A 27,822-nucleotide genomic window follows, 5' to 3' on the forward strand; every position below is an offset into this window, starting at 1 on the left:
GGTTGTTCACAGAAGTCTGTAAGTGCTTTCAGCAACAAGTAATCTTATCTTTGGTTGAATGTAGTGGATCTGTTGGTTAGTCATTTTGAAATCATCTCAAACTAGGTGTAAAGTAAACTCTAAGACACACTGGGATTCAGTTCACACAGGTTTAACCACCCAAAAGCTAGCTAACTAGTGTAAGTTATCTGAGTCTATTCCATGATCTATGTAAAAAGAACCTTGGGAAAGTAACTGATCCTTGTTTCAGTGATCATAAGTACATGATAATTGTGGTTGTGTAGAGTGACTAGGTGACTGTTACAGACTTGATGCTTTTCTTTTAGATAGCTGAATCTGTCTCCCATGTTCTAAAGCTTTAAATACTGTCAAGTTTCTGTAGGATTTTTAGATTTGCTAAAATATGTTCTTACAAAACTGTAAGTATAAGTAGATACTGTGTGGAAGGGAACAAGGCGGAATGCTTTCTTGCAGTAAATTCCTGCCTATTTATGCATTTATGCCATTGTTTATCATGGAATTGATTATGAGAGAAGTCCACTTCATTACCATTTACCAGTATCTTAGTGTGACCCCTGTTCCTGAGATCTGGCTACATTTCTAGTCTGGAAATGTAAGGAATTAGGAAGAGAAAGGAGGAGCTAGTATGTTGCTGACAACATAAATGCATAGAATGGCGAGTCTGGAAGCCAGTGGCAGCGTGGGTTGCCTTCTAGCCAGTGAAGGTAGGAGTGATTCTTGCTGGGCACAGAAGGAAGAGGCAAGAAGGTTAAAAGGGACTGTCTGGGATTAGAAACTTCAGGTTAAGTCTGTTCAACTTCATCTCCATTTAGCATCTGATTTTTGATGCTACCTGCCATCTCAGGTGTCAGGGGTCATCACCCACTCTAAAAACAAGAACAAGTGGAGGCTGTGGCTGCTCAGTCTGCTCAGCTCTTGCAGCTGCACACATAGAGATTTCAGATGCAAAAGCCTGAAAGACATTCACAACAGAGGACTTTGTTTTGGTTTGGTTTTTTGTTGTGTTTTTTTTTTTTTTCTTTGAGAGTTTAATTCAGTTCCCTAATGTTGTTTTAATACTGGGGGTTTTGTATCACAGGAGCCATTACTGCAGCTTCCAGCAACATTTTTATTCTCTTTCAAAATAATTATGCCTTAAATCATTGCAAGTGTTTCCAAATCAGTAGCCTTGTATGACTGCCTCTTTTTGAAAGTATGCTCTAATATGGGTTGGAATCTTAATGGCAGCATGAAAGCACATCAGTATTGATGTGTAGCATATGGTCTATATTTTCTTTATTGGCAACTTTTCAGCACAAATAGAGGATTTTGTTTGCTTTGGTTCTGTTTTTTAAATTAATGTCATGTCTGACAGCCAACAGGGCAGCAAATCCCTGCTGTATTCCTAATTTACTGAGTAGTTACCTTCACACTTGTGTCTAATTCACTTAGTACAATGTGCTTGGAAAAATTATTCTCCTATGTACATCACATGTTTTTATGTATGTGTGTGCATGCACTGGTATCTGTGTATATATATGCATATTTCTACTGCTATTCCACACTTCACAGTATTTGAGATATCTGTTTTGTTTTTAAAATTCTCAATGGAATTTCTGTAGCCTGCCTCATTACCCTCATCTCTCTCACTCTGCTTGTCTCCCTGACTGTGTTCACTGTCTTTTCACTTTGGTGAAAAAGCCTTCTCCTGTGTAGCTTCTACCATCTGTTCCAACTTTGATGTACATCTGTCAGGCCTCTTCATTCCCTCACTCTTTTCAGAGCTAATTTGCAAACATACCTATATTCTGGGCCTCACCTGTGCTCGTTTAACCTCTCTCTTTCTATTTGTTAAACTGGTGAAAATTTCTCTTGTATGCATACTGAGTTTTATTAGCCAAGAAGAAGAAATATTTTCTTTGAGGGACAATAAATTGTGACAATAACTGGAATACGTGGTTGGGGTATATATCTTGTTGCCTGATTTTGGAATGTATAGAAATCTCTCCCATGTGACTGTTTTATAATACAACTGCATCTTAAAGGTAAAATGGAGTTAAAATGCTGAATAGATGCAGATGATTCTTTCATTCCTGGGATTTTCCTAATAATTTTCATAGAACTCATTCCAGTGAGTGTGGGAACACTCATCTGCATAAGTATTCTTGTTTAATATCATTATTAATCTCCTTAAACAGCTGATCATCTAACTTCTAATCCACTTGTGAGCTGGAATATTTGTCAGCAATATGAAGGTAGTTTCTTTAATATGGAAGATATTTTGCATGTACCATATGATGTCAGGCATATAGGCTTCATATTAAAAGCACAGAAACTAAAAGTTTCTCCGCTCAAATTATTTCTTTCAGTGTTTGCAGCATAAGGCTTTTCACCCCAATGAGCCATTGCCACCAATTGAACAGCACCTTTTAGAGATGCTGGAGATGCCCTGTGTGGTGAAAGAAAGGTGTCGGGCTCCTCTTGAAAAAGTAAAAGCACTTTTCCCCCTAAAGGAAGTTGTCAAGAAAAAAGAAGAGAAGACTGCTCAAGACATCTTCAAAGACAAGTAAGTTGGAGATGTATTATGATTTTTTTTGAAACTTTTTTTTACACTTCAAATAGTTTTTGCTGAATGAATCAGGCTCAGAGTCTTTGGAACACAAGGTAATGAGTTACATACTGGAAAAATACTGATGGGTGGAGAATATTGTGGTACCACAGTATGTGTGGGGTATTTTGTGAATAGTGGTGGTCTTACTATTATGGGGCACCAGGAACTAGTCTGTAGCTTCTTAATGTCTGCATTTGTTGTCACAGAACCACAGAATCCATCGGGTTGGAAGGGACCTCAGGAGGTTTCTTGTTCAACCTGCTTCTCAAGGCAGGATCACCTATGAGATCTGAACCAGTAACTCAGGGCTTCATCCAGTCTGGTCTTGAAAACATCCAGGGATGGAGACTGCACATCCTCTCTGGGCAACCTGTTGCATTGCTTACTGTCTCCTGGTCAAACAGTTTGTCCTACTGGTAGTTATAAAATAGTTCAAATAAGAATAAGGGGGGGCAATTTAATTTAGAATAAATGTTGCAGAGCTTTAAATTATCTGTAAAGATGGGTCTTCCTCAGCATGCTCAATCTATGTTGTTCTGTACCTTTCATTTTGAATACCAAATCAAAAGAAAAGCAGCTTCTTTATCTGCTGAGCAATAAATGTGGATGTCTTGAATAATCAAACTGTTATTACATATACTGTGCTTACTTTATTTGTGCTGCATACATAAAAAATAAATGCTTATTTCCTGCTGCATTGGTACTGTCACCCCAGCCAAATCAATTTGCTCAAACAAAATCTGCTTCTTGGAGCTTAATTTATTGAATACCTATAATATAATTAGTGGGTCCCCTGGCATGTTGGAGAGTTCTCAGCTCCTTCTCCCTCCCTCTTATCATTTTTAGCTCAGTCCTTGCAGTACTAGGAATAACATCTTTGAGCCATTTTGAGGCCTTGCATAGCTGAGCTGTCATACATCCTTTACCTTGGGTTGGCTAGAGCCTGCTCAGCATATTATCTTTGGGGAGATATGACATAGGAATTCTCATGTTACTGCTCTGGAATAATGACCATGTTTCTGTATAAAGATGGGGAAACACCTTGCTTTTTATTTTGTTTATTGCTGTGTGTGCCTGTCTTGCCTTGTTGCGTCTGTGAATTCATATTGATTAAATTCTCTTGTCCTTGCTTTGTGCCCCAATTTATGTGTGTGTGTGTATACATACATATATACATACATACATTTATATATGTATTTTAAAAAGTGATAGAACCAGTTTAAACCAAAAAAAAAAAAAAGGGAAAACTTGGGTTCAAAGAAGCTAGTGAGAGAATTTAAGCAAAGTGACCCATTACTGGCAGTTGCTTAAAAACATTGCCCCGAAGGCATCAATTTGACAATCAAGAAGGAAAGCTGTTTTGTTTAAAAGCTGGTTTCCTTTACAGGGACAAAGAAAGCAGCTATAAGATAATTGAGATAGAAATTGAAGTAGGGCTTTAAAATTATTAAAAAAAAATAATCTGTAAGACAGGTAAAAGGATACAGACTCAACTATGCGAAGAAGAATGAATGGTAATAGGATTTAAAAATTTGCAAAAAAAGCTATTGCTGTACTAATGAATGGGAGCAGTAGTATTGTCATTACTACAACAGAAACGTTAACTGTATGGCTTTGTTCTGTTTGGGGATAAGCTGAGCAATACAATTAAATCACTTGATAAAGAGAAGTACATCGCTGCGACAATGACTAAGGAAAGTGTTAAACAACAGATAACATTCAACTTAATAAAAGTATCAGATCTAGACAATTTGCACTAAGGTATTTTGACAAAGTTTGCTAGAAGATCTCTTGACAATTATTTTTGTTTTCTAAAACTCATTTGTGTCTCATATCATCATATTGACCAGATTCATCTCTACTTAATTTTTAAGACGTAATGGGATTAAGGCAGTGTAAGTGTAGGCATGATACCTTAATACCGATTTTAATATTCAGCATTCATTTGCTTCACTTTTGCAAAGCTCTGTATAGTTTAAAAAATCCAGGAAAATAGAAAGCATTTTACTTTTTCCCCCTTAGGTTAGCTTTGGAGAGACTGTTACCTCATCCAGCTCTGCAGTATGTGAGAGGCTTCTATAGAAATGTAGAAGTGGGTGTTTTAAACTAGTCTTGTGTTTTATTAATTTTTCTCAAATTGTAGTTGCACATTTTACAGTTTAAAAATACTTCTAATCAGTGCACTACCAGTAACAGATTCTAAATGTCAGATCCTTGGCTGGTATAAATGGGTATGGATTAATTAGTTTCTGCTGTAGTACACTGGTTAATGACAGCTATAGATTTGGTCCTAGACAGTTAAATGCAGCATCGTCATTTATGTTCCCCTCCTTCCTCCAAACCCAAAGCATTTTGAATCGGTAAAAATAATGCAGGATGAAAAAGATTTGAAGATGTTGTAATTGTTGCAGACACCTTCTAAAAGAGAATTTTCATTGTTCTTTTCACCTTTCATCAAACCGTGTCAATATACAAGAATTTTGATTGAAGTAGAAGTCGTAAACTCACTGGTGTTAGAGAGGTATCGGTTTCTCCATTTTACAGGCAGGCATATTGGCTGTCCAGAGCAATCAAGCAACTTGTTCAAGGTCAGCCAGGAAGTGAGCAGGGTTGAGAATGAAGCAAGGTATCCTATCCTTGTCCTGAAGCATTATCAAAGTCATAATTTCTCCTAGAGTGATAAGTAAGGTTATGTTGGATGACAGGAGTTGCTGAAGAGAAGGGATTTCATTTCAATAGTGACAAAATTAAGTAGAGGACAGATGACACTACTGAAACAAAGTGGGATAGACACCGATTGTAAAGCAGGGGAGGAGTGTGCTATTGAAAGTAAAAAGGAAGACTGTACAAGTTCTTTATAATAATTGATTGCTTCTGTAATGTGCAATTCAGTTTTTAAAATCAGTTCAAACCTTGTGGAATGTGAAGTGGCACCTAGTCCAGGATCTCTGGCTTTGTCCCTACTTCATCAAGTGGTTTCTCCTTTTCACTGCACTAATAGAATTTTTGAAAAAACTTCTTACTTTGTTTTGGAATTCCTTGAGCATAAATATTGCTGTTTAGACTGCTGAGTAACTCAGTCATTCTTAAACTGAAATAGATTCTTCTGTGTCAGTAACCTGTCACATTAAGTGACACAGAACACAGTGTCTGATTTTTTTCCCCTTTTCTGATTACCTGGATTTTCTTCTGTTGCCAAGATGTGGTCTAAGGTTTGACATGTTAGATGTTACAATCAAGTTTCTAGTTTGAATGTACGCCTTGGTGTATGTTACCTGTAAGGACAAAGTGTTACAGTAACCTAAAAACACAATTAGCTTTTTAAAAATAACAAATAGTCTTTTGAAAGTTCTTATGTACTTAATTGGTGTTTGTCTGGCAGGTTTTGACTGCTGTAAGTGGAATTTTATAAAGCTTTCGTGTACTGATGGAGATTAAGAGTCATTAGACTAAAAAGCCACTGTGTAAACAGGTTTGTAGTAGCTATCAAGTCTAAGACAGGAACTAGCAGGTAATTTTTGAAGAGTAAATTAATTTCTTACTTAAATATTAAGTTTTCATTGCCATTTCATATTTAGAATGAATCTGGTGAGAATACCAAATGTCATGTAATATACTGTAAATCAGTAAATCATATACTGTAACTCAATATACAGGTTCCAAATACAGTGGCTGGAGTTATTCTATATCTAGAAAGGTGAAGAAGATTTGTATCAGTAAGTTCACCCCTGAAATAAGTATGAACAGTCTTGCACCTTCAACAAGCAGTGCCTTTGCTTTATGCCAAGATAAAGTTTGATCTCTGTTTCTACTGTCTGTTTTATGCAGCCCACAGGGAAAACTGAGGCATGGTTTAGTGTTAATTTTGGAACAGTTATATAATGAATTTTTGTCCAGTGTTCAGTGTATATTTTATTAATTTACTGACTTCCTAACCAGTAAGCAAGACAGTTTACTTCAAGAGTTTGTACTAATTTTTGTCCTTCTCATTTGCAGCAGTGAAGATGGACCCAGCCCTAAGAAACCAAAAATTGAAGATGAGGAAGGTAGCTTTAGCATCATAAAACTTGCTGAAGGCAATGTCACCTCTGTAAGCATATTTTTACTAATCTGATTATTAAAGGAGGATTAATTTCTCTACGTGTATTATAGTGAATGTACAGAATTCCTAATAAAGGGAGGGTTTCTAGCTGAAACGTGACTGAAATACTGTCTACTTGTAGATTTGAGACTCTCTGCTAGAGATTGTAAAGACAACTTTCTCTGCCCGTAGGCATAAGTTAGCACAAGTTACCATCAGTCTTGGGTATTTTAGGACAAAATTGTCCCCCGGTGTTTACAGCTCTAAAGGACAAACCTGAGGATCTGAAGAAAACAGAATCTTAGAATTAGGGTTCAGTGGTTGAATTTTGTTCCTGCTGTCTTTCATATTGTCAGCGACATAGAAGTTGCCTCTGTATACTTAATCGAATATTTCTAAAATGATATATCTACATTGTGCATTGGTTGGGGTTCTAAATCAAAAATTTGGCTTAATTTTGCTGCTAGGTCTAACTGAATTCCAGATGTGTACATGGGTAGATGAAGCCTGTATCATAACTGTGCACCTTCCTTTATTTGTTTTTTTTTTTTTTTTTTGTATTACAGGGAAAAAAAAGTGATTTAACATTGACATAACATCATTGTTTGCAAATGTAATATCTTTTAAGGTTGTTTTTTAAAATGCATGATTGAGACTTTTAAAAAGATTTAAAATCTAAAAAGATTTAAATATTCTATACTCCTAGCATAAATTTCTGATATTTCCTGAAAAGTGGCATTGCCAGATTTAAAAGAAACACAGAGAGACCAAGCAAGTTTATTGAAAGATCTACAAATTATTTTGACAGCAAAACATAAAAATTTCAAATAAACTTAGGGGAATTTTGATTCCTGAAAGGAAATTTTAAACAATGTAATTTTTTTTCCTAAAGTAACTGTTTCCATTTTTCAGTATTTATTTATATTTGACCTGGTTTTAGCTCCTTTGTAAGGCTTCTGCACTTCTATGCCTGTTTAGAGCTTCAGCTTTAAGATGTCAGACTGGTCCAGAAAGGGTAGATTAATTGAGTGCAAGCTTTTAATTTTGAGCTTCCTGTTGGAGTGGCAAGACAATGATTCCATACCCACGTGCCTGGGAGCTCCCACTCCTCATTAAGCGTCTGTCAAGATTAGTGAGAGGTCTGTGCTACAGAAAGTCTCAAAGCTGAACTAGCAGATAACCTGAATTACTGTGCTTCTGACCTCTAAACCCCAGAGAACATGGTTGACTTATTACAGTGCAGCATAGTATAGTAAGTGTAAGTTCATCTTGCTCGTGCCATAACTAACCATTGCTAGGAGTGCTGCACGTTCACACACATTTTAAGACTTGCATTTTGAGACTGCATGCAGAGAAGCATAGAGCTTCTGTTTTCATACTAAAATAAATAGAAATTTAAAGATTTTTCTTGCCTCGCAGGAGGAGAGGGATGAATATTAGCAGACAATTTTATCATTTTTGGATCTTTTGTAGGTTGGCAGTGTTAACCCAGCAGAAGATTTCCGAATTCTGGTGAGGCAGAAAAATGCTGACTTCAAAAATGGTAAATTACTTTTATCTATCTTAATTATACTTAGTAGCATTTTCAGGGTTCAGTAAATGCAACCCATTTGTCTAAACATAAGTTTCTAGTGCTATGTGAGATGCTTTGGAGTTTACTGCTTAGCATCTAGTGCCACTCAGCAAAGAAAGGTGTTACTTGTAAAACCCACGTCAGAACTTGCCTTCCCCATCTGAACATCTCGAAGACCTGTGGTTAAGAGGGCACTGGGCAGCTACATTGAGGCATCTGAGCAATTCCTCAGGTGTTGCTACCAGATGATCCCTTGGTACTGCCTGCCTGCCTGTCTCATTCAAACTGAGTATCAGCTTCTCATCTGGCTCCATGGGACCTTTCTGGCTTGAAGTGGAGGGCTGTTGCTGTTAATGGTGTGAGAAACCTGTCTTCTGCAGTCTACTTGGTTCTACGAAGAAGTAAGGATATGATGCCTGGTGTTCACATGATCTTCACATGCAAAGATCATCTCTGTTTGCTGAGAGCAAAAGAAAGCACAGGTGAATTTAGGGTGTAAGGAGCGGGTAGTATGTGACTCTCAAAGATGAGAGGAGACTGTGTGCACTGAATATGTTTTCAGCATACAGCAAGACAGGGTTCTGTTCCAGAGGCGTGGAAGAATACAATTCACAGGTTAGCCAGTATCTTTTGTATAACTCTGAAAATGCAATGGAATTGTAATTTGTTTGTATGGTATTTCCCTACTGGAATAGCTATATGGAGATACATGTAAACTAAAGGTATCTTAACACTAATGCACAAGAGGGATGGTGTCCTTTTTACTTTTAAAGGGTGATTTACAGATTGTGGCAAGATAAACCTTATCTGCCAGATAGCCACAAATGTAGCATTTCTTTTCAAAGAAAAAGATTTGCAGAGGTGCTCGGTCTTTCAACAAGGCCTTTTGGACAGTTTGAGGAGGGTGCTGCGTAGTATACTGATTTGTGATACAGTCTGTTAAAGCCTACATAGCTATTTTTCTCCAGAATTTCCAGACCTATAAGCCAGATAGCCAGCTTTTTACATGGATTTTGCACTAGATCCAGAAGAAATTGTTTATTGAAAAAATATTTGGAATTGTATTCTCAAATCTCATGTATATCGAGATGCAATAAAAAAGCATTGTGCAATATATTAGAATACAGAAACTGTGAAACGGTTGACTACTTTGCTACAGTAATTAATTTTATCATGTAGGAAAGCTTTAAGGCAGAAATAAGTATAGTGGTTACTCTTGAAGATGGTTTAACGAAAGAGTGCTTAAATATGTCCACTTGGTAGCTGTGCTGGGGATAACTGCAGTACATGTTTGGATGACTTCTGCAATTTTAAGCAATCTGCTTTTATTTTATGTGTGATCTGCTCTGTAATTATAAGGTGTAGTTAGACAGAATGTAGTGCAATCACCCGTTTAAAGGAGAGGTAGAAGCCACTATAAATAAAAACATGCTCTGCATATTACTTTTTTCTTCTGCATAATCCTTTCTCTGCTTTAGAGCATTTTAGGTAGCTTAATACATAAAACATTACAGACATGTTTTTAATAGCTTGCTGTATTGCATTCTGGTTATGTAAATACTAAATTCTGCCTTAAAACTATTCAGTGGTTTTAAGGGTTTTTTCTTTAGTATAATTTTATGATATTTAAGGATGACACTTTTTTTCCCCCTCTGCTAGAACATGTGAAATGTAAAATGTCTTTGCAAGAAAGGATAATCTGTGGCATTCAGGTAATTTATTGGGAAAAAAAAATACATTTTATGTGTCAGGATGCAGACAGGAGAACTACTAGGTTGCATCCTGTTTTTCTTCTTTCTTGTATAAAAAGAGCATCCAGTGTAGTCTTCCAAACTGTGAATAAAGCCTACATTCTCATTTTAAAACAAAATAGCAATAGAGTCCCTCCAAAGGGAAAAGAAAGACCTTTCAACTGCTTAATTGGGGGTTGGTTTATTTGGTGGGGTTTTTATCATCAAAAATGAGTACCAATGCATCTCATGTAGTGGCTTCACTGGGATTTGGTGAGCAGGGTTTGTGCCGTTCACAGGGAAGCCTTAGTGCAAGTTGGACAGCCCATGTCTGATGCTGTGTCCCACCACAGACCAGAGCGGGAGAAACGATGCATTTGCTGATACTGAGAACTAGGTCACCAACATGCAGATATATCATTTTAGAAAATCTAAGAGTTTCAAATCGGTAAGGTTCTTAGAGATAGGTTTTCTGAGACTGGCAGCTCAATTTCTGAGACAGTAATCAACTTTGATTTTAACTGACATCTGTGTAGTTTATTACAGTAGGCTTACAGCTTATGTGATGAGTTGTGTGTGGTGGTGTCAACTTACTGGTTGATGTTGATTGCTCATGTAACTAGTATTGTGTTTCCCTTCCCGATATCTTTACTTTCTTATTTGCATTCATGGCCAGAGAGATGTCATTTTATGCGTGTCTTTTTTTAGCAGGTTACAGGTGCACAGTCATCACAAAAGAGCAGTCTTCTGATAACAGCTTCTGACATTTTTGTCAATGAATGCAAATAAAATTATTAGTTTACCCGAGTAGAATCCAGTCGCTACTCCCTAGGGTGTACAATGAGTTTCTTCATTGGTGTGGCTGCAAAGAAGTTTCTCAAGTGCAGTGAGTACTTGCTGTATTTTTAATGCCAAAGCAGTAGCCACATGACTACCAGTGCATCCTGTTGGACTATTTACAGGTTTCTATCCATGTTTGCATTTCTGGAGAGCAGAAGGTGTCTGATATGGTGATACAGAAGTTTCTACAGGCTTCTGTAGATGTCTTAGAGGATAGTCCTAATGGGGAGGAAAAAAAGATAATCACACATGCATAGTATTTTCTTTGATTTGTAAGTTTTCTGTGTGAGCATAAAGGCCAGATTTCACTGCATCTTACAGGACTCCTATCTGAGAACATGATGTCTGAAGTCATGGAGTTGAAAGAACTTTTTTTATTTTACTGATTGTCAGCAAAGAGAGAAATCTGCAATGACAGCTGTAAAGTTTATGGACAGAAAAAATGTCCAGAGATAAATTGTACCAAACTCTCATTTTTATATTTATAGCAAGTTTGTTAATATTTTTATTGCTAGGCATTTCTAGAAAAAATAAAGTTAAAAGAATCAGTAATTGCATGTGTAGATTGCAGCAAATATTCTGTTGTGCCTGAGGTGTTACACTTTTGCCATGGCATGTAGATAGCTTCTTAAGTAAAATGTAAAACACAGGTTTTGCACTGGATACTTTGTATGCATAAAAGAACTATGTCATAAGAGTTGTGTATGAGAGATTTGCAGTGGGGATTTATTAGATGGTTGCAACAAGGATGATATTTTGTTGCAAGATTTTCTGTAGAAATGTGTATAGTTAACTACCTTTCTAGACCTAAGATTGTTTGTTTAAAAGTAGTATTTACGTTCGTTTTTTGTTGGCATGTGTCTTTGCAGTTCATCTGCATTCTTATTTTACTGGAATGTTTTTGTGTATGTCGGAGACTATTCATGCTTTACTGATAGGTAGGCCAAATGCAATGACTGGTTTGATGAAAATGATTCAGTCATTAGAAGAGTATTTGCAAACCAAATACTTGAGTATATAAAATCACTTTGAAGTTTTCTGTACGTCTGCTTCACAGAGAAGATGAATCCAGGTTCATCTTTGAAGGGCATAGCGTTCAGGTGAGACACAAAGCTCTGAGTTGCAACAAACAGAATTTAAATTAGATGTATGGGGGAAAAAAATAATAAAAATCACAGTGGTGATTTTTAGTCAAACACAGAAAGAGTGGCCCAGAGACCATGGAGACTCCATCTTTGGAGCTACTTGGAACTCAAGTCTGTGGAGCACTGCACTGCCTGATCCACAGCAACCCTGGTTTGTGTGGAGATTTGGGCCATGTGTCCTTCAGACACCCAGCCTAAGTCATTGTGATCCATAACCACAGGTGATTTAGAGAGACCATTTCAAAATTGAACAGCATCTCATAGGACACTGGAGTAGTTCAACAGCTCTTGATCTTAAAATTCTTATTTCTTGGCTTGAAGGTGAAGGAAGTCCTTAAAAATTAGGACAGTTTTCATTTTAGAATCTCTTTATTCTTTTAAGTTACAAAAAGATGATACTTACAGAGTAGTAGTTTAAAATTAATTATCAGGTGGTTTAACTGATTTGTCAGTGACTCTTACTTTAAGCACTGTCCATGAATACAAATCCCTTCTACCACCACCAGTGGATAAATCAAAAGATTGACAACAGGAGTCTTTTGTCTACAGGAAGAACTATTTTTTAATCTCATTATTTTTTTTAGGGGTGGTGGGGTGGAAATCCCCGAGGAGTTGAACTTGGACTATAATACAGTTTTATCTATTATTATTCTATAATCTGGTTGGCATACGAATCAAGACCAAAGACTGAACTGAACATAAAAATGTAACTACACTTCTGTACTGTAACTATTCAGAGATAAGTGAATATAATTGTTTATGGCATATTTCACAAGAAATAACAGCACTGGTGTAGAGTAGGGAATGTATCTGAATGCCAGTGGAGAAGGGATTAAATTCTGTTAGAACTAAAAGATCTTCTATTCAAGGATTTATTTATTTATTTTGCCTATAGTTCCCCAGTCTCTAATAACAAATCTGGTGATCTAACGTATCAGGGTACAGTAGAATGAAGAAAATTTCTTGGGATGTTCTGCAGAACATGGTGGTTATTAGGAGTGCTGGAATTCCAGTTAATGCGAAATGTGGAAGTTTGTTAGTTCACTTCCTTGAATGTGTGTCTGGGATGAGGGAAGCTGGGATAGAAGAAAAAGAAGTTATTACACAGTAGTGGCCTGAATAGGCTGTCAGTTTGTAACTCTAGGACCTGCTTTTCAAAACCCCAATGCCTGAGATTTGTCTGGAACACATCAGAGTTAATGCTAATATTCCCAGCTTAGTTAAAAAGATATCTTTATGCAGAGCATGTCTTTCTCCAAAACCAGAGAGATCTGTTCTTTTCAGCACCCAGAAACAGACTCACGCTAATGTAAAGGCAGATGACAGGCAGCCAGAAACCAACAAAGCTCTCAGACCTAGAAGTGTAAAGGAACAGAGTCCACTTCAGAGAACTTCCAGTTATAATCCTTATCTACTGTGTCTGGTATTGTCTTTGGCCCCCTGAAGTAATTTGGTAGTCTAATCAGAACACAGGAATTTTATCTATTTTAGATTCATCAATCATTGGCCTGCCATTTAAGGGAGACCCAATGAACAGACCCAACTTCAGCAAGGTGTTTCAAAATATTAGAAGAATCTGACTTAAAATATTGTTGCCATGTAACCTGTTTCCTGCCTATATTACAGTCTTTCAGTGCCTAGTAAAACATTGTAGGGTTTTTTTTGGTTCCTTACAACAAATTTCAAAAGGAGGCAGCTCACAGTCAATAGCAAAAAAAAAGTCTTTTTCTTCTGATGCCTGCCAGTGCAATCAAATGCAAAGGGATTTTAAAAAAATAAAATGCAAAAGAAGTAGAGTGTCTGATAATTTCAGACAGTATGCTGGAATCATTCTGACAATAAAGACTTTTATTGCACCCTCGTAGTGCCTGGGGTTTTAATTTAACACATCAATGAAAAGGCAGCATTTAAAAAAACACAACCACCGCTGAAAACACCAGCAGGACTTGCTTTTATTAGTGCAATTCGTAAGAAATTAGAACATTTAATGAGAAAATCGTTAACCATGAAAAAAAATGGACTGTCTTAACTTGGGGAGCTTAAGTAGTGAGACTTCTATTTAGTTTGTCAGCTACTGGTAAAATAAATAAAAAGAGTGAGCTGATCACCTCTGGAGCAGTAGGCACTTTAGCACACTTTCTTGTGTGATATCTGCTGTTGGACAGAACCATTATCCAGCTCCTTTTCTAGAAACTCTGTAGAGTCAAAAGCTAGTGGAAGAATCTCAAAACGTGTCTTGTTTCCCTCTTTTCAGAGATGCTGTCGTTCGGATTCAGTTCAATTAGGCATTTTATAGAACATAAAAATAATAGCTAGCTCTGTGTATGCTTACAGTGAGCAGCGTGGAATACAGGATCTAAGTGATGTCTGCCTCTTGGTGTGTTTATTTATCCTTGTCTCTTCCATCACTTTGGCAGGTGATTTTCTGTTTCCAGGGCTGCAATACTTGCAGTGACCTCTATGTCCATAACAGCTGAACGTCAGAAGGGCTATAGGTCAGACTAAAGGTTCTGCTAATCCCGTAACCTGTCTTAAACAATACAAGAATAAGACAGGCAGATGCTGTGACTTTTCCAGAATGCTGTCCTTCATTTTCTTTCTCAATGCCAACATCATCTTTAATCTCCCTTGATAGAGTTCCTCTTTAAATAATTATAAGAATTTGTTCAAGCATTTTTTTTTAAGCTGTTAAAACTTCTAGCGTCCCACAGCAGCCTGTGGTAAAGAGGTTAACTGGTTTTGTTCAAAGAGGTACTTTTTTTCGTTTATTCTTAACCAAATTCCTTGCTCTTGTTTTGAGAGAGGCAGTGGACTATACACCCTGTTCATCTTTTTCACAGTGCTTCTGAGTTTGCAGATCACTGTTGTATCCTCCTCACACTTGTTTTTTCCCAGGTTGAGGTTTCTGCCAGAAGGTAAAATCGGACAATTCCTCACCTGGAATTAAACCTGAAGAAAATAAAGTACTAAAATCCATAAAAATTTAGTTGAGTTTGCAGAGCTCTTGGTAACATTTTCACTTGTCACATTTGCAGTGGTTTACAGCTGCCTAAATTTTAGGAGCTCAGCAGTGAGGATGAAACTGGTGTTCCCTTTCTTGTTGGTACAAGTCCCACTGTTTGCTTCTCCTCCTCTCTGTCTGGCATGCACAGTTTATAATACTTATCTCCATAATCATAAACAGCATTGCCCCAATGAAAAAATCATCAAGCTACCAGTACAGAGACAAGATATACTCTAATGCCAAAAACAAGGTAGTCTTTTAACTGCAATCACCCTACAGATGTTGTTTTGACATTATTACACCTTCATTGTAAGTTTAACACTTTTATTGAAATATGCATGCATTTCAAAGGATGTTAAGGAGATACACTTGCGTTGTAGAACATAGCCTCCCTCAGCTTTAGGATCCCAAATGTCCTGGGTTTACTTTCTATCAAACAAGCTAGGCCAGTGCTTTTTTTCTTGGCTTTCAGGGAAACACTTGCCTTGGCCATGCTTGGATTTATTCCTGTATATCTAGCTTTTCCAGAGAGGCTGAAGTAATTGTTAGTAGCTTAGATAACAATTATCAACTTGAATAGCTTGACATGGTATGGATGTGATTAACTCTTTAGATACTTTGGAACAGAAGAAGAGAGATGTAAAGGAAAAATATTGTTTTTGCCTTGAAAGTGTGCATTCTTTGATTTATTTATTTCGCCTTGTCTTTCAGTGAGTCAGCAGTTGATAAACTGCATTGATCAGTTCCTGGAAAATAAAGGTTCACAGTACTACATGAAAGGGATGAATTGTATCAGAGTTTTCAGAGAGGAAGCCATTAAGGTAATGTTAATATGTGAAAACTCTTTCAAATTAAAGACACGATGGGAAACTTGATAATTTATTGCTATAGCAAAAATAATTGATTCGTAGATTAAAATCTGTGTGCTGTTTGAAAGTTTAGAAATACATTTGCATTTTATGTTTCTTTATTTTTTCTGGAATGGGGACTAGCTTCTTTGGTATTAATTGCTGTTGTTTGTTTTCTTTTAAACATAAAACCAGCAGGCCTATGGCCTGATGCTTGTGAAGGAAAAATAAGCAAACCTACAAATTTCTTCTTCAATAAAGCTAGTTGCAAGAAAGTCTTTCTAGCTTTTTGAAAGGCAGTTTTGTGGCTCACCTTTCCTTAGAACTCTTGGTTTTAGTAGAGATAAGAACCAAAATCTGTAGTAACCTTTGTGTTCACCATGTTAGATAACTTCATGAAGAATTAAGTTTGCGGTGCTCTTTAATATTTTTAATATTTCTTGTTTATCACTGTTGTTATTTTTTTCAGCTGTCCAAGGTGCAGTGCTTTAATGATTTTCTACAGGTCCTGAAATCAAAGGTGGAAGATAAAGCCTTAGCTGATTTCTGGGAGATCATGATACAAGGTTGGATGGCATTTAAAAAAAAAAAAAAAAAAAAAAAAAGTATTTCTAGTCATATTACCCATTATGTAAGAGAAAACTCTGGGACACGTAAACTAATCCCAGAGCAGGGTTTTGATATGGTTCACTCCTGCAGCCTGTTTAAAAAAAAAAAAAATCTTTCATGTTGCAACTGTCTTTTTTGCACTAATAGTTTCATATCAGCAATATTCATAATGCCTTGCCAAGTCTTGTTGAAATGGTAAATTGTGGAAGAAGAGAGACAAATTAAATGTTACAGGGTAAGGAGAAGAAGATATGATCTCAGCTGAAATTCAAAATAAGTGGAAAAAACTCTTGCAGCAGAGATATAAAAAGATTCTTCCAAATTAAGCTTCAGAAAAGGCATAGATAGCATTGAAATATGTCACTGATCATTTTGTCTTTAAGCAACCTGAAAGACAGAATATGTGGTAATATGACACCTAGCTATGATTAAACTGGGAGATACAAGGCAGTGCAATTCTAAAAGACATTCAGAGACTACGCAAGTGATAAATAAAGGAACATTTTCACAAATACGAAACATGGTGGACTAAAAAAAACTTTTACGTCATACTCTTGTTTTTAATTGGAACCAGTGCTAAGAAAATCTGTTAAATGCCCAGCTGTATCTCTTAAGGGTGCATGCTATAAAATGCAATTATATGCTTTTCTGTAGCACCTCTCAAAGTGACAAACTCCAGACATTCTGTAATGTCTACTTCATCCAACTTGTTCAAAATACAAGATGAGAATTTGTTTAGCAACCCAAAACAACAGCACAAGACTGAAAGAATATTATATTCAGTAGTATTGTAGGGGACCTTCTCTGAACAAATTTGACCAACCAACTCTGAAAATAGGAAACCTGCATCTTCCAAAGCCATGCTAGAATAATTTTAGTTGGTACAAACCAGAGTTTTTGACAAGCCTGAGTGTATTTTTGAGAAAAAAAAAATTACAGAGATGATACTTTCATACAAAGTAGATTATCTTCTTGTGAGAAGATGATAAAAGCATGGTGCATCATCTATCTAACTGCTCTCACTAGGTAGCTAAAATTGCTTTTCACTTGCTATCAAAAGAAGTAGTCCTGTTTTCCCTGCTTTTTGCCACATGACCCATCCCCTCTTCTCTACCAAATGTGTTATGCACTGGGCCTTGTCATCAGGAATTGCAGTCACCAAAAGAGGATGAATGTGAGTTAATGTGTTAGTGGCTCAGGATCAAGGCAGATCTGTTTGATGGGCTCATTTGTCTCATGAAACTCTGCCATGTAGTTCTACGGGCACATTAAGGTGTCATTACACTTGTGCTGCTGCTGAAACCTTCATGAATTTAGTGTTCTTTGCTCTCACACCTGCAGCTTCTTTATTCAGGCACAAGAATTCATATAGCCAAGTGATGAGGTAGACTTGAAAACTGTTACGGTAAAAAGTAGTTGAGATTTTTTTTTTTTTTTTGGGTGTGCCTGCACAACAAAGGAGCAAAGTGAGGGCAGGATTAGCACTTTGGTAGTCAGACTGTAGGTAATCATAGCATAAGTGTTTGTATGTTAGGAGTTAATTTTTCTAAGGACCTAAGAGCATGCTGTGAATGACTAAAAGTGTAATTTCTGATAGGTTTTCAGCATTTCATCTGTGATCTATGATTTCAGTGTCTCATTAGTTTGATTGTCATAATATTAGCAGTTTCCTAAATGGATACTTCCACAAGCTTATGAATATGCTCATTAATTTATTTTTATATCATGGTTTATATCATAGTTGACTCATTTATGCAAGTCACATTTTCCTTTGAGCAATATTTTTTTATTTTTTGCTGGTGTTGATGACACATTCATAAGCTGAAATTTGGAAGACTTTTTAAATTTCTAATATTAAGTGCATTTTTGGGGAGCCTTCTAATGATATTTTTATATGTGTTATTTTTTTTAGACAGAATTTCTTTGATCACAAAAGATGAAGCAGAGGAAAGTTTGGTGACTAGTGAAGAGGCTGAAGAGGTATCATTTTTTTTTAATGAGCATCTATTTGTACAGAGCCCTTGCTGTGGAACAGAAGATTCTTTCTTATGTGGATAAATCTTTAGGTGAATGAAATAGGATCCACGTGAAGGAAGAAGAGTGTCCTTTTGCCACACAATTGAAATTGCCCCAGTTGAGAGCAAAAATAATTCTCTAGTGTGTACCATGGCATTTTGCTTTAATTGGTCTTTAGAAAGCAGCATGTATTGACATAATTATCTGAAAATACCCTCTACAAACAATAGGAACTTCAGGAACTCAGTCTAGTGGAACAGCAACAGACTATTTATATATGCAAGATCACTGTTTGAAGTCCGCAGAAAGAACTGATCTCATTGTTAGCACAGAAGTTCAGACATCAGCATACTTACTTGTCTAAAGGCACTGTGAGCACTAGCAATATAAAGTTGTTATGGCTGGCTTTCACCATATATGCAATGATACCAGCATTTTCTACTTTCTGCAGCTCTTGCGGATTGATGGACATCATAGATGATGCTGCTATTAATATTGATAATATTTGCAGATATTATTTCTACCAAAATATAACACTTCAGTAACTGCAGTCATGAATGAAGGATGTCACATTTACAAAGGGATGAATTCGAACAAGCAGAATTGTGCTTTGTTTGAAAGAAAGCAGAATTCTGAGAGTTGCTGTCAAAACTTGTATTTGTGTGGAGAGGGTAAGATGGGCATTCTTGTATCAAGCTGCTAGCCATGGTTTTAAATAGTTTAGGAGAAAGAAGGTCCTTGTATTTCAGACCCCTGAAGGTAAACCTGGAGCTAAAAATCACTAAGTACTTTGCAGAGAAGCAGCTTTTCTAAAAGATGTCACATTGATTTTCGCAACTTCCAAGCCTTACGTTAGCAATAACCGGAAGGGGGTAGAAGTAGGTTCTCCATGAGTGAATTAATGAGTGGGTAAAAGGTTGTATTTTAGAAACTGCCTTTTTCATCTGTAACAATTTACGTCAAGGTGAAGAAGGCACAGAAATGTCCTGAAAATGAAAAGCTAACAAACTAAGAGTCCAGAAAGCTAAGCATATGTGCAGAGTACAAATGACCGAATATGCTGCTTTTTCTAGACATGAAGGACCTATTGGCTGTTTTTCATCACACATAATTGTATGGAGCAACTTTTTTCCCTAGTGGTGGTTTTAAAAAGTGCCAGGTTTTTGTTATATATTCCAAATGCTATGAATTTACTTGGAAACTTCCTAAGACAGTATTTTCTTTGATAACTTTACTTTTTAATCTGAAACTACCACTGATGCTCAAAGTGTGCTAATATTGTATGAAATAGCCACTGTCTTGTAATGAAATATCTACTAGCCATGAAGACCTGAGCTCCTGGTGGTTAAAAAGTACTGTGCCTGCATAGGAATGCAGCACAAATTGTAGAGTACCAAGGACTAGATTTACAGCTACCAGGCTAAGCTGGAGCAAAGAATTTCTAGACTGACTTAAAAATTACTTTTCTGTTTAACATCATCCTGAAGTCATCCAGGTGTTGCAATACAGGAAATTGTTTTGTGACTGATGGAAGGTCCTACAACACCCATAACTTTCCTTCAAAACATGGTAATAAGAGAGATTGCATGAAATCAGCTCTGCACCAGAGTTCTCTAACATGGCAATTAACTTTCAGAATAAAAGGGTTGCATGTCTTTGCTAAGTAGGCAATTGGCGATCTTATTCATTAGATGACTACCTCCCCACACACTCTCCAGATCCAGAACCAGAACCCTGATTTACCATTGTCTGTTGAGGGTTCATATGACTTCTCACTTAAGAAACTGGAAGACTGCATCTTCTTGGAGTAAGATTTGCGGAGATAGGAAGTTTTATCTTGAGGTTAGGGAGTTGATCTAAAATGTAGCCCTCCTTGGTCCAGTTAAATCCTGCCACAGGTTTCATGTGTGATACAAAGCCAGCATTTTCCTAGGTCTACAGTAGATTGCAAAAATGGTTCATTTGTTTTCTATACCAAAGGTGATACCCTTCACTGAAGGGTTATATTGGAGCTGTTAAAATATCACACTAGAGTAAGTTGCAAGTTTTTTTCACCTCTGTAATAAATAGGTCACGTGCAAGCATGTAGGTCAAGGAATTGGCTGTCAGTGTGGTCCTGTGTGACACAAAAGCCTTTTCTCTTATGTGCAGATCACTAGCTGATAACAGTTTCAGGACTGTTTTGGATATAAGTTTTCAGGTTTATAGGGTTACTGTTTGAAGGAGAAAGGAAGACTTACAAGGCCACTTATGAGAGAGGTAACATAAACATTTTCTTTTTCTTTTTGGCTGAGCTACCTTATCCATGCATATTTTCCTGGGAAAAACAGTTTTAGGTAGGGTTTTTTCCTGTAATAGTGGAGAGACTCTTTTTAGAATATGAGGATGATAGGTTAAAAGAACAGAAATGTCAAGTACTTTTTCTGGTTGCTTTGGGGAAGATAATGGATTTCAGCACAACTATAATATGTAATTTGCTTTTTCATAAATGTAAAACAGGTCTGGGAAAAAAAAAAACAACTTTGGTTTTTCAGCATTTGATGGAAACTTCAGGTTTCAATTTCTTGCAAACCTTCATCATACATTTATTTAGCTTTTAGCTTTCTTTACCTAATTTAGTGTGGGAAAGCTAATTTTGAAATCTTTGAAAATGTGCTACTTTCAGAAATACCATTTGACTCTTAATTAACTGTGTAAAATGAAATTTGATCTGGCACAAAAAGCCTCTCAGAGCCTACAATATCATTAGCTTTTAGTTTCATAATATGTGCTTTATATTGCTACTAGATTGAGAACTTTTCCAGCAAAAAAGATATACAGACATACAGCATCTTGAAAATCTAATTCCTTCTGGCTCTGTCACCTTCTCGTTTGGTTGTTTGGGTTTTTTTTCAGCTACAAAATCTATGTAAGTTGAGCTCAGCATGTTAAAATATGAGTGTTGTCTGTGGAGTGAGCTTTCTACATTCCTCTTGGATGCTGCTGTATAGGATGTAGGAAAGGTCTGACCTTTGGATAGTGAGATGACTAGGCAGAGGTTGTCTACATCCTCTGTCTTTGAAGTTAACCAAAACCAATGTATTTGCTTTTCATCCTAGTGGATAAGATAACTGGTACGTTCCCAGAAATGGGATGCAGCAGGTAACTTCTTATTGTTTTACCCCTTGTCTAAAGCTGTCATTATTTCTCTAGAGAAGGATTGGAACATTTTCTTTATGTAAAATAATATTTAAGCTTCTTACAGTTCAAGTGTGTTGTCTCAGGGTTTGGTATTGCCCTGATAGGGATCCCATGGCCTTTTACACAACTTCTGTGCCTGTTACAGTTGAAGTCCTCAGATAAACAGTGCCTTGCTTTCAGAAGCTGGATGTTTACACAAAAGAGTTACATAAACTCTAAGCAGGTATTTGTAGCCTGTTTAATGTGGCTTTTTTTCTAGCTAGCTGTTCTCTTGCATCATCTAGAGTTTGTTTCAGAATTAAGGGTGATGGAACTCAAAGTCATGGAATGTAGCTTTTCTTCGTCCTCAGCTTTTGCAGCCATCTTTTTACCCATGGAAGGATTGTTCCCAGTTCTGTATACTTATTCTGGTGCATTTTAAAAAGAAAAAGACAATTTATGATTTAATAGTAAAGATACTGGTAAAGAGACAGTACCTGAAGCTTGTAGATAGCTGGGTACTTTTTAAGTAAGAGTCAAGTATTTGTATTTTTTTTCTTCCATTCTAGCTAGGGTTTTTTTCCACTGTGTTAGGCTAAGAGAAAATATTTTAGAGGTGGTTGTACTCCAGATACTGTCTGTATGTTTGATTGTGATTGTTATAGTAAAAGGAAGTCTTATGAAATTTCCTGTAGTTTAAAATTATTTTGGAGGGTGGAAACCAGAACAGACTTCCTTCATAATTTTTAATTACAGGTGGATTTGTTTTGATATACAAAGGAGACATTCTGTTAATTTAACATTAAGGGTCTGAGTTTTGTCAGTATCATATATTTGTATTTTCAGTTCTTGGCTCCAAAAGAAAAGAAAAATGAAACTCTGCCTCCCACAGATGAAGGTGGTGATGTTGATGATTTGGTGAGTACCGTAAAGACATGATATGGCTTTAGAATTAAACTGTAAATGAAAGGTGCAGTGAGAGAGAGTGACTGCTTCTGAAAGCAGTAGATTAGAGTGCATGACTTAGAAAACACCTAAGGAATCGCGTCAGAAAAGAGCCGCATGGAATAACTTACTTGTTATTGTAGAACATATCCAGGTGTGTCATTTCATGATGGTAAATACTATGTTATGTAGTAACACGGGTGTTTACATAGGTTACATGTGTCCTCTAGTGTGTTTCAAAAGAGCTGGTGATGCTGCATGTTTGATAGCAGATTGTTATAATTTACTATAATAGCATTTAAGAGAGCTTGTAGATCTAGAACAGCTATTCACGTGGGTTGAAAACTGAAAATAATTTTAAAAAATATGTTTGAGTCATCTCAATTAACCTTATCTATATAAGCCTGATGAAATTAAAGGATTTCAAGAGGTTTTTTAATAAATATTTTAGCCATTTTTTTACAGGCTGTCATTACAAATCTGTCTCCAAGGCTTAAGCTGATGATGTAGACGTTTTTAAAGAAGCTTCAAAAGCAGGCAGATTTCTACTTCTGGACTGTACTTTTTAAATCTATAAACAGCACACATGATTATATGGAGATGGGGTTTTAAAGTTTGGTTTTGTACTTTATAGCAGCTTAATATTAAATGCTGTGCAGTGCATTTATGTTACGTGACAAGGATTTCCAAATTTGCTTTGTTTTCTAAGCACTAAACACACATAAGAAATAACTTGAATTCAGTGCTCCTTCTTCTAAATCTGTTTCTTCTTTCTGCAGTTGGACATGATGTGACTGGGCGATGTATGGTGACTATACAAGCAAGTTTTGGAAGACACCTCCCTCTGAGATGGGGCACAAAACAGGATGCTAGTGAGAAGGCAGTATATCCATCTTTATTTTCTCGAATGAGAGCATAAGTCCCAAAGACATTTCCAGTTGGCAAAAATGTCAACTGAGTTTTCAAAACTAGAACAGAAGATTGAAACAATCTGAAGTATTTGTGAAGTAATGCTACCTTTAAGACATCTCTTCTTTTTTTTTTTCTTTAACACACTGAATCTAGCTTATCCTTGATCCTGTTTTCAGCTAAACATTACTAAATTTAATGAGAAACTGCGCTAGCACCTGAAATTCTTGTTATGTTACCTGGAAAGGAAGACAAAAATGTCACAGTGAGGTTACCAGGTAATGCTGAATCTTTAGTGGAGTTAACTCTGTAGCATTATTGTTACAGAAGGGAAAAAGTCTCTATTTTCATGGTTTTTTCCTATTAAAAAATCAGAGGAAAAAACAACCACAAAGGCTTATTGGGAAAAAAATTCTAGTCCAGGGAGTTGCCAAGTAATAGTTTGAAATACACAACAGAATATAAAGCACACAGCAAAGCCAAATGTGCTGATTTTGTCACAATGTACCTAGATCAGTAATTATGGTTGCCTCTGTACTACAGGTTCTCTATCCTGTCAGCTCAGCAGTAGCTCAACAGTCTCTGTCCCTTTCTGTTCTATATTTCCCTGTTTCATATGCTGGGATTTGTGTTTTTCTTAGACTTCTAACCAGTACAGTTACTGTAGATACTCCTGGTGCTAAAGGGATGAACGAATCAGTTATATCCCCATTTCATACACTGCAGATAAGTGCTAATGCAGAGCAGAAGAATCCATGAAAGTTGTACACTGACACCTGTGGTAGAATACTGATAATAGTTAACATTGGTAAGCAAAATGGAGTAGTGTCTACACAGAGCAACCCAAAGTAGTCAAGTACTACTTAGAAATAAATACTCAAATTTGATTACAGATCTAGAGAGACACTAAGGACACCTTCACAGATGCTTGTTTGTTGCAACCAGATTAATTCCTTTAAAAGCTGTTCTTTCATTATTGCAAATGTATAAACATACTGTGCAAAATGTTATTAAGATCAAAAAGAAAAAAGTAATGAGCTGTAGTTAAAAAATGTTTTGGAATATCTGCACTTTATACTGAACAACAGCTCTTGTGTGGGAAACAGCAATTACTTTTTGCCCCTACCTCCTTACACAGCAACCTGCTCTCTCCTCTCTTACATACTGTCTTGACTGAGTTTGTGCAGACTTTGAAAGGGTTTTGCAGATATGGATGGCAGGGAGTAAGTGATCTTTCCAGACCTTTAGAGCATTTGTGTCACCAGAAGATAATTTTCTGAACTGTAAATAAGAAATACTTGATTAGCCCATTATTTCGAATGTCTTTAAAAACCAGTTTATAGATTATAACACTCACTATTTTTGGGGGGTTTTATTTACATTTTATTAATTTGTTTAATTAATAAAATATTTTTAAATTTGCTTTTGTCTTCTTCAGAACCATGTTTGCTAAAATTAGATGATTAATTACCTATGCAGTACCAAAGAGTGACTATGAAAAGCCCCTTTTCTGGGCACACAGTGCAAACATTGAATATCAAAATCCCTTTACAGGAGCCAAATACAATTACTTGTTCTATTCTTTACAAACACTAAACTTCACAACACCCCAATAAAATAATTTTTACAATTTTGCAGAGATGATAAGTCTTTGTCAAGACTAGAGAGGATACAGAATTTCTTTGCAAATCAAAATATGGATTAGGGCTTTCTGTTTCTTTTGAACCAGATAACTATGTTTTTGGAGTATTGCTTCTGTCAAGTAATAAACATTTCATAGATCTTCTTGTTACCTGTACAGCACAATTAGGCTCAATATGAGAATTGAGTTGCTAGTACTGAAGAGGGAAATGGGATTTTATGACTCGTAGTTAAACTGAGTGAAAGTAAATTCTTAGAAGGCAGGCAAAGTCTTTCATTCTGCCCAGCCTTCTGGGTATCAGTCATCAAAAGATTGTGATATGTCTTAGTGAGAGTCTGTCAGATAGCAACCTGATTTTACACTTGTTCTTTGGCAAAGGGCCATCTTTCAGTTTCTTATTAAATGACTGGAAGAGATCTTTCACTTAGTCTAAGCTCACATTTTCAGTTACAAAGTCTGACCTAATTACTGACTATTTACATGGCGGATACTCATTCTGAATTGCGATACTGGCCAGACTTCAGAAGCAATAGAGCAGTTAGCTGTCCACTTCAAAAGCAGACATGTGGGAAACACCATGCAAATTTGTTTTCTTGCAAGCAGCAGAACATTCCTTGTCCTGTACTTCATAGCCAGAGAGATTATTGAAAAAAGAAAATATAATGGCTGTGATTTTGTTACATGCTACTGCTTTATTTTCTTTTTTCCCCTGGAAGAAATGCCTCTCTGGAAAGCTCTTTGGGTGCTAATAATATGGGACAGTAACCTTGGTTAGCCTTGTTTGCCAAAAGATCAAAGCATGTGATTGCCTGTCTGTCTACTGTTCTGATATCTCTTTAACTCATTGGGCAGTATCAGTCAGCTCTGGTGGAGAGACAGTGAATTCAGCTTTATGTTTTAAAAGATTTTTATGAAAGTTGATGCTGGGAAGAGGTAAAAGGAAATGAAGAGTTCAGCCTTTTTCCCTCCTTTGGCTGGCCTGACAGCTGAGAGTACCAGCCAGGAGGCAAATCACCATGTTGCATCAGCAATATCATGTGTTGCCTAGTCTGCAGGTCTTCTTCTATTCCTCAACTAGAAGAGGAGTGTGGACTAGAAAAGATATTTTGCAGCATGGACTTTGGGAGGTGGGAAGTATCTGGAGGTATTATACCAGGAAGTGTAATTAATATGGGAAGGAGCTGGGACCATAGCGTGAAACTGTCCATACTCCACAGAAAGCACAAAATACTGTATTTGGGAGCCACAGAGGAAGAAGAAGGCTCTTCCAGTAGCAATCTACCAGGAATGTGTAAGTAACTATGCTATATTGTTCTGGTAATTAAGTTGGTTGCTCTTTCGCTGAGTAGTGGGATCTGCTGACTCTGTAATACAGTTCTCACGTCTTGCCTCATTCATTTTTGTACTCAGATACCTGATTTGTGCTCTCGGACAGTTGTGAAAATGTCACAGTAGTAGTGGAAGATAACTTCCAAAATGTTGCATAGTTGAAGACTTGTGACTTGTGTGATACTATATTGGCTTGGAATGAATTGTCAGGTCAGCAGTATGGTGTCAGTATGTTTGGAGAGTTCTGGAAGCAAGGCCTCATCTCTGTCCTTACAATGTGGCATAGAAGCATGACACATATCATCAAAGCACTCCTAATGTGAGGAGATCTATTCTGCTGTGCTGCAGTCTCTTTAGCTGACAGGGTAGATTTTCTTCTTGCTAAGTTTCATGATTGTTTTTGGCAGAATTGTCTGTTTGGTGTTGGGGCAGAATCTTTGGAAATAGAAAATGAGGAAGGAAATTCACAGTCATCTGTGTAAGACTGAAGAAGTTATTTAGTCTGTGAATTCTGCAGACAGGTCCCATCTTTATATTCTGCATTTGCACGTTGCTTACCATAGCAGATCCTGCTCTTAGGATGAGGTTGCTGGCCACTACCACAAGTCAGATGATGTAAAGGGAGAAGTTCCATTGTGTTGTCATTTGGGTTGGGGGTAATCTGGAAAGAGGAGTGGTTTGGGCTAGTATTTTATTAAGCTGACAAATACACGGGTAGATATTCCTGTTGTGCTTGTAAGCAATAGGGTTGTTTTAGTTTTGTTCCATCCTCCCAGTGAAATAAGTTAATTTCAGCTGTTGGTTTGTGACACGGGAAAACTCCTTTCCACCAAACTTTCAGCTTTGCTTCTTTTTTCCTTCTGTCTTAATTCTTCTTCTCTTGGTACTAGTACAGCATTGGATGCGTAATGGAGCGCAGTGTGTGGCAGCATTAACAAGAGTAAGTATCGAATGTAGAAAATCTCTTAAGTTCTCATCTCTCTTTTGAGGTGCAGTACAGCAATTATTTAAAAAAGAAAAAAGTTCTTAGCACTAGCAGGGGACTGGAGGCCCACCCAGGCCTGTGTTTCTAAATTCTTTGAGGAACTACTGCATAGAAAAGAACAGCTTTTCTTTGCAAGCCCCACCACTGGAAAGGTGCTAGTAAGTGAAGACAGCATTGACTTCTGCAAGAGGTTACCTGTCTTTCTAAGTGTTGGAGTTTTTGTGTATAGCATTCCTGTGCGCTGTTTTGAAGGCAGCTTTGGGAGAAGCTCTGCACCAGTTTGGATTCTTCTTGTAATTATTGAACCTGAAAATTTCAGAGGAGTAGATTGACACATACTAAGGAAAATAAAGGATACAACAGTAGGTGAAGTTTTCTTCTGTAACAGTGTCATAA

At 36.8% G+C, this 27,822-nt stretch overlaps 1 protein-coding gene across 1 annotated transcript in view; it reads left to right on the plus strand.

Annotated features, from left to right (window-relative positions):
* The window catches only part of XRCC5 (X-ray repair cross complementing 5), a 52,931-nt gene extending 28,038 nt beyond the window's left edge, over positions 1-24,893 (plus strand). Inside the window, exons 14-21 of the mRNA XM_033003916.2 lie at positions 2,370-2,566; positions 6,608-6,701; positions 8,166-8,235; positions 15,696-15,805; positions 16,302-16,398; positions 18,354-18,421; positions 22,463-22,534; positions 23,341-24,893. Of these exons, the coding sequence (XP_032859807.1) occupies positions 2,370-2,566; positions 6,608-6,701; positions 8,166-8,235; positions 15,696-15,805; positions 16,302-16,398; positions 18,354-18,421; positions 22,463-22,534; positions 23,341-23,355 (723 nt within the window). The 3' untranslated portion in view covers positions 23,356-24,893. The remainder of the gene's footprint in view (positions 1-2,369; positions 2,567-6,607; positions 6,702-8,165; positions 8,236-15,695; positions 15,806-16,301; positions 16,399-18,353; positions 18,422-22,462; positions 22,535-23,340) is intronic.
* Positions 24,894-27,822: the final 2,929 nt, after the last annotated feature.

Source organism: Tyto alba, unplaced genomic scaffold (genome assembly GCF_018691265.1).
Source record: "Tyto alba isolate M040663 unplaced genomic scaffold, T.alba_DEE_v4.0 Super-Scaffold_7, whole genome shotgun sequence".
Classification (NCBI taxonomy): Eukaryota; Metazoa; Chordata; class Aves; order Strigiformes; family Tytonidae; genus Tyto; species Tyto alba.